The 7,039-nt window shown below is 49.3% G+C and overlaps 1 protein-coding gene across 1 annotated transcript in view; it reads left to right on the top strand.

Annotated features, from left to right (window-relative positions):
• Ucma (upper zone of growth plate and cartilage matrix associated) overlaps positions 1 to 3,460 on the top strand; it is a 9,562-nt gene extending 6,102 nt beyond the window's left edge. Inside the window, 1 exon segment of the mRNA NM_001399350.1 lies at positions 3,014 to 3,460. Within this exon segment, the coding sequence (NP_001386279.1) occupies positions 3,014 to 3,111 (98 nt within the window). The 3' untranslated portion in view covers positions 3,112 to 3,460.
• The last annotated feature ends 3,579 nt before the right edge of the window (positions 3,461 to 7,039 follow it).

Raw genomic sequence — 7,039 nt, 5'->3', positions numbered from 1 at the left:
GGCCGATGTGGCCAGCCTCACTGGCCAGCTTGCTTTGCCAATCCTGTCTCCACCTTCTGAGGCAGAGGGCACCAAGCCTGCCCAGCGTTGTATGTGGATTCTGGAGCTTACACTCGTGCTTGTCAAGCTCGTTATCCGCCACACCATCTTGTCAGCCCATAAGAACGATTTTATCAAGAGAACTAATACTACAAAAGCACCTGTTCCTTTTACCTGCCTGGTACCTGACTTCTAATATCTCTATTCCGCTCGCCGTGGCCTCTCAGTCAACCAATAGCAACATGGGTTCCTGAAAGGCTTTTTTTCCCCCGTGGTTTTCTGTGTCTCTTCTCGTCTGTCCGGGGTGCCCTTTTAAACTAACCCCTCGCTCCTGTCAATAGAGTAGAAAAGTTACAGAGCGCTTAGGGTCTCTGATGAAGCAAGAGGTACATTTCACCCCTCCTAGCTGCCCTTGGGACCCAAACCAGGCTTCAGTAGAGGTGTGGGTGGAGACAGTTCAGGGACAGGTCTCAAGTGTCACGCACAGCAAACATCCATAGGGAATTTCAGTGGGAAGAGAGGGAGAGAAAAAGGGAGGAGAGCTGGAAGGAAGATTGGTGGAGAAGGATGAGGGTATGAACATTTCTCTTTTGACCCTTTCTGATTTCAAACCTGACATATTCCCACACAGTCTTTTGGAAGCTCCTGGTGCACGACGGCTTGGGTACAATGCTTTCATTCGGGCTCTGATACAGAAAGCGGCTCTTGGTTCTGGCTCGTGGGCTCTGATGGGTACAGAGGTCAATCCTCTGAGGGCACAGTGGCAAAGGCTACTGCTCTGGGGACCGAGGGCCGAATGCTGTGCAGGGGTCACCTAGCGATATCCTGCAAGCAGGAGCTGGGCTCCCATCCAGGGAAGTCAGAAGTCAGACTTTGTTGGGAACACAGTGTAAAGAGCTTGGACTGCCACGTCAGGGGCAAATGTTTCTTTGCCGGATATTTGTTGACCTTGTCAGAGATTTGTTGACCTTGGCAGGCCGCTGAGGAGAGCTGTCTTGTTTTTAAAGCCTGAGGATTTGGAATCCAGATTTCTGTCCGTGTGACTTTCACTCACACAGTTCCTAACAGCACTCGACGAGGTGCCATCTCAAATGTTTCAGGCCTTCGCCAGGCCTAGTGGTGCTGGTGTAATTGCAGCCCTTACTTGGTGGACTGAAGCAGAGAGTGGCTCAGTTTTGAAGCCAGCCTGGACCACCTAGTGAAACTGTCAGACAACAACAGCGACAGCAAACCCAATAACAAGCAAAATGTAGCATTTTCAAATGTCTAGCACATAGGTGGAAAAAACTCACTGTTTTCCGTTTTATGATGAGTCGGGATGTGGGGTTGCCACCCAGAGGGCACTAAGACTTCCACCCACACAGAGAAGCACATCAGGGCAGAAGCTGTTGTGGACTGTCATTATAACAGCTGTTGGTACTGAACATTTGTACGAAAACAGGACTTACCCTTCCCACTTTACAGACTGAAAGACTGAGGCTTAAAAAGGAAACACAGTCCTTACATTAATGTGATAGGAGATGGCCACAGACGGCTCAGTGTTTACCAGCAATGCCAGTCTCTGTCACAGACGATCACATTCATGGAGGCCCTTGGGGCCTTCCCACTGGTCCACAGGGATGGTGGGTAAAACAGTGACCCCCAAGGGTCTCTCCAGAGCTTAATAATGGAAGGGAAAAGAGACTAAGCCTAGCTCACCACAGAATTAATTTCTGAAAAAAAGTTGAGCCCATTACCCCACCTCCTGCCTCTCTGCCCTAGAATGACTGTCAGGGGTCCAGCTGCCTGGACTGCTACCTCGAGCACACCTGCAACTTCTTCTGACTCCTGTGCCAATCTGCTTCTGGTTACACCATTTTACGTTAAGCCACTGAGAGTTTGAGCTCTCCCAGGGAGCTGCTTCATAACGGGGATGTCTATTCAACAACAAAAAGATGCCTAGTCCACTTCTAGGTCAAAAGCAGACCTGGAAGAGGAAGGAGTTGCTCCACTGAGCTTAAGAAGTATCTGAAAGGCTAAGACCCCCACCAGGGCTGGGCTCTGTGTGTACCTGGTTGTTTCCAGTACAAGGTATAGAAGGGCACCAGGGGGAGCCTCCACTGTAGGCTCACACAGGAACAAAACATCCGCAGTAGCCGTGGCATCTGGCACTGGCTCCATCTGTCCTTCTTCCAGCTAGTGTTGACAGCGCAAATCTATGTTTGAAACTTAGAAAATATAGACCATGCCAGGTATGGCGGCAAACATCCGTGGTGCCAGCACTCAGGAAGTTGAGCATGAGGATCGCGAGTTCCAGGTCAGCATGAGCTGCATAGGAAGACTTTATCTCAAAGAAGCAAAACAAGAAGAGAATTTATTGAGAGAAAGTACCCATGATACACTGCTCCATGCTGACAATAATCTCCATGCTTTGCTTTAAATTATTTTATGGTGTGTGTGTGTGTGTGTGTGTGTGTGTGTGTGTGTGTGTGTGTGTGTGCGTGTGTGTGCACACAAGTTGGTTCTCTCCTTTTGTGTGGGTTTTAGGGATAGAACTCAGGACACTAGGTTTAATGGCAAGTACAACCCCCATCTCACTGGTCCATGACTATTTCAAGGGGTGGCTTGTATTTCCGTGTGGCCCTTGTGTTGTTCCTCGTTACTTTGGTGTGCAGTCAATCTGCTTGAGCCACGTTGAGTGCTTACGACCCTTTCCCCCATTGCTGGCAGTCGGGGTAAGGAGGCAGCTCAGTGCCAGATGTTGGCCTTAGTTTCAGTTCTGCTGGCGACCACCTATGACCTTTGTCCTCTGGCCTGCTCCAGAACAGAAGCCTTGGGACAAATGCTCAAGGGCCCCTCCCAACTCCAATCTTGGAAGTCTCTAGGGCACACTTAGTTTAATGTCCCTGCAGCAGGGGCTGGGGGCTGATCAACAGCTCCTGCTGCGTTGGGTGTCTTCTAACCTGCATCATGGCCTTTTATCTTTCCGCCTCAGAGCAGGAAGAAAGGACCAGGGAGGCGGTGGAGCAATGGCGGCAGTGGCACTATGATGGCCTGTATCCTTCCTACCTCTACAACCGCCAAAACATATGACCTCACCCTCAAGCAACTGGGGAAGAGAAGCATAGACACGCCTCCCGCCTCTCTGCAGACAGACCCATAAGGTGAAGCTCCCTCGAGGCCCTGGCCACCAGTTGCAGGAAACACACCTTTGTTTTGATGCCTTTTGAGGCCTGGTTTTCCCTTCTTTCCGGATGTTTGCTTTGTCTTGTTTTTGAGTGAGCGACCGCCTGTGGTTCTTCCCAGCGTCAGATCTACACCTTGCCCGCTTGCTTAGCCACCAGAAACAGAGTTAGAATGCCCGTCTGATGGGACACTTGGAGGATCAAAGCATAAAGATTTTAAGCTTGCTTGTGGCCTATTAATAAAAGTGCTGACTCGACCTTGTGTATCACTGCCACAGAACTCCAAGGGGGCTGCTGTGTGTCCACGTGACATGCTAAGCACATGTTCTACCACTGAGCTACACCCCAAGCCTTGACTTTCAATATAGAAACACTGTGTACAGGCACACCGGAGGGACCACCCTCTCCCAAGTACCTGCCTTCAAAACGCTTGGAACACAAGGGCTATCACAGCAAAAGCCAAACCCATCTCCAGGTCCCAAGGCACGCTTTTGTAGCTCCAAGGGTACATGGCCATCTCTTCCCCCATTTCTGCTTTCCTATGGAATACTTGCGTGCGCCTCTTTACTGGAAGCAACCTCACAGTGGTCATGGTACAGGTTGGTCCAATTTCCCCACCAGGCAGTTTCTCTGTGGGGTTAACAGGTATTTAGAGAATTTTCTGTGCTTTCGAGTTTTTCTTCCTTAACTGTTTGATATTGAAACTGCTGGTGCTTTGGGGGGGTGCTGCCCTCACATGCAAGCCATGTGGGCCCTAACTGCTACACTTACAAGCCAGAGACCTCAGCCATTTGAAAGTATTTACAGGGAAATTCTTGAGGAAAGATGGCCTCAGTACACTATTACTGGTGCCACTTCACTGTCACCCGTGACCTCACCAGGTCACCAGTGCATCCCAGCCTGTGCAACTTGTATATTCCTCCCCCATTGCTTCTGGGCGGGGCCCAACAGAAAGGCTGCTCTGGAGCCCATCTGCCATGAAGTGAATCTGGTCTATCAGCAAGAGCCCTCTGCTAGAGCTTGGCATTCCATTTTGATTTTGTGCTACTGGGAGGCGGGCCTGGAAGGAAGTGTTCTGGGACAAACACCTCAAGGGGGCGGTGCACCTTAACGTCTTTCTCTCTTGTCGATGACCATGCAATGAGTGTCCTATGTTCTTGCCACAGTGATAGACCTCATGCAAAGGCCACAGGGCCTGTCAACCACGGATTGAAACCTCCAAACCAAGAAGGAGCAGAACTCTGTTCTCTCTAGGAACTGCTTGTCCATAAGTATTTGTTACAGGAATGGAGAGCTAACAGCCGGCCCTCTGGTCATGCTCTGTGGCTGGATGTTGGCATATGCTAACGCTGGTAGAACTGTACGCTAAAAGCTTGGCAGGTTCCTCACTGTTCTGTAGCTGTTTTTATTAGTTTATTACCTCAGGGTTTGGGGAGACATGACATCTCAATGTTTGGAAGATAAAAATCTCAGCTCAGTCCCTGAGCCAAAGTGGAGAAGGCATTCGGGTTTGAGCAGAGCAAATGCCAGAGATGTCCTTCTCTGGTTCACTAGGTAAGAGACTCACTCGCACAGGTCCCACCTGCTTCCTGTCCCACCCCGCAGGGACAGAGTAAGAGCATAGCAAACCTGCTTTTACTTTTAATTCCTAAAGTTGTTCTCTTGGGGGTGGATCCTTTACATTCCTGATCTATACCTAGAGATTCGAGAGTGACCCAACTTCATTCTTACCTTCCGGGCCATCAAACACGAGGGGCGGTGGAGCTTTGGACTGAACTTGTAGGCAGAGATGCAGGCTTAGCTTCTTGTGAGCTCAGGGGCTACATGTAATTGGGTTAGTGATCTAAGGGAGGTTGGACCGTGGTCACTTACACTGTCCTTCTGGTTGGCCAGGAACTTGAAGACAACACAGGCCTTGAGAACTTTACCCTTTGATGGGTAATTAGGAAGACAAGGTGCTTTCCTAACTGACTACGGTTGACTTTTGGTATCTGAGGAAGACTAGGTCCCAGCCTTACCAATATCTAAAGATGCTGGTCTCTTACATAAGCCATGTATGTGGCAGCCATTTCCATATAACCCTCCCATCCCCTTGTGTGCTCCAGATTACGTAAATGTAATACATGGTATAGATTATTTTCAAGTGACAGAGAACAATTATGAAAAGTCTGTAGTCAGTGCAGGTGCAATCTGTCTCAAATGTTTTTAGCCTGTGGTTGTTTAGCTGGGGAATGCAAACCCTACAGATATCTGCATTGCACGCCCAGCTGGGTAACAGAAGAAAGGCACAACACTGCTCTCTCTACTCTCCAGGGAGGCGAGGTTCCTAATCTGGGTGCCTGTCAGTGTGGCCCACTTCCATTCACACCTTCTGGTTGGCATCTCCTCCCACAGGCTGGTACACAGGTAGATGTTCACAGCCGGCTGCATTCTGAGCCACACCCGCACACATCCCCTCCTCAGCCTACTGTGTGTCCCAGGGCAGGAATGCTCACACCGAGTAGATGTCCAAAAGCGAGGAAGGTTTGGGAGAGCAGCCAGTTTAAAAGGGGAGGAAACAAACTGAACAGATCGCCCTTGACTCTTCAACAGCTGCACTTAGCATTCTGGCTCTAGATAAAGAATTCTGGCTGGGTAGGAATCCTTTTACCTCACTCACCCCTGTCCTTAACAAGGGGGCATTATACTTAGGTTTTTCAAGTTCAGCCTAAGATTCCTTCACTAAAAGCCAAGCACTGTCGTTCCTGATGAGAACGACGCCAAAGGTAACAAAGCCAGGAATCTGAGTGACCAAATTTCATAGGCGAGCAGCAACAGAGCCATCTGTACTTGAGACTGGCCTTGTCAAGTGCAGCCTCAAGGCTCCTTTTTCCTTTTCCCTTCTTCTGTCACTATGCCCTCATTCTGAAGAGGCTGAGAACGGATATGTCAAAAATTAGTGATTTCTATTCATTCGTCTCACTTGTCTGATGTGCAAACACAGGGAAGTAGGGTTCAATTGGGAGATAGTCTGGTCACTTGCTCACCAAGTTCAAGGTCCTGGGCTCAATTCCCAGCACCACCCAAAGCAAACTAAGGCAGGGACTAAGGAAACTGTGCGCTCCGGGCTGTTTTTATTTACTCTGACTTTCTGAGAAGAGGCTGGTGATTTTCCAAAGCCCCCACAACGAGTCGTCTTGTGTTTTCTGTATACTTCTCCTGTGCTTCTACCTGTCCGGTTGGGCTATTTAATTTCTAATTAATTTTCAAACAACAGTGTTCTAACACTTTAGTAAGGTCATCATAATTTGGCTTGGTGAGACGGTCAAAGAGTCAAACTGCCTGGTGCCAAGTCTGATGATGTAAGTGAGTTCGATCCCCAAGACTCTCATGGTAGAAACAGAGAACCAGCGACTTCCAAGTTGTCCTCTGACCTCAGGCACATTAGTCAATTCATTTTGTAACCCCTTTGTCTTAGTCGGGGTTTCTACTCCTGCACATAACATCATGGCCAAGAAGCAAGTTGGGGAGGAAAGGGTTTATTCAGCTCACACTTCCACATTGCTGTTCATCACCAAAGGAAGTCAGGACTGGAACTCAAGCAGGGCAGGAAACAGGAGCTGATGCAGAGGCCATGGAGGGATGTTTCTTACTGGCTTGCTCCCCCCTGTTTGCTCAGCTTGCTTTCTTATAGGACCCAAGACCACCAGCCCAGGGGTGCACCACCCACAGTGGGCTCTCCCCACTTGATCACTAATTGAGAAAATGCCTTACAGCTGGGTCTCATGGAGGCGTCTCCTCAAGGGAGGCTCCTTTCTCTGCGATAACTCCAGCTTCTGTCACATTGACACACGAAA

The sequence above is a fragment of the Rattus norvegicus genome, chromosome 17 (assembly GCF_021556685.1).
Source record: "Rattus norvegicus strain SHRSP/BbbUtx chromosome 17, alternate assembly SHRSP_T2T, whole genome shotgun sequence".
Lineage (NCBI taxonomy): Eukaryota > Metazoa > Chordata > Mammalia > Rodentia > Muridae > Rattus > Rattus norvegicus.
Note: the sequence above shows the minus strand (reverse complement) of the source record. Positions and strands in the feature narration are given on the sequence as shown.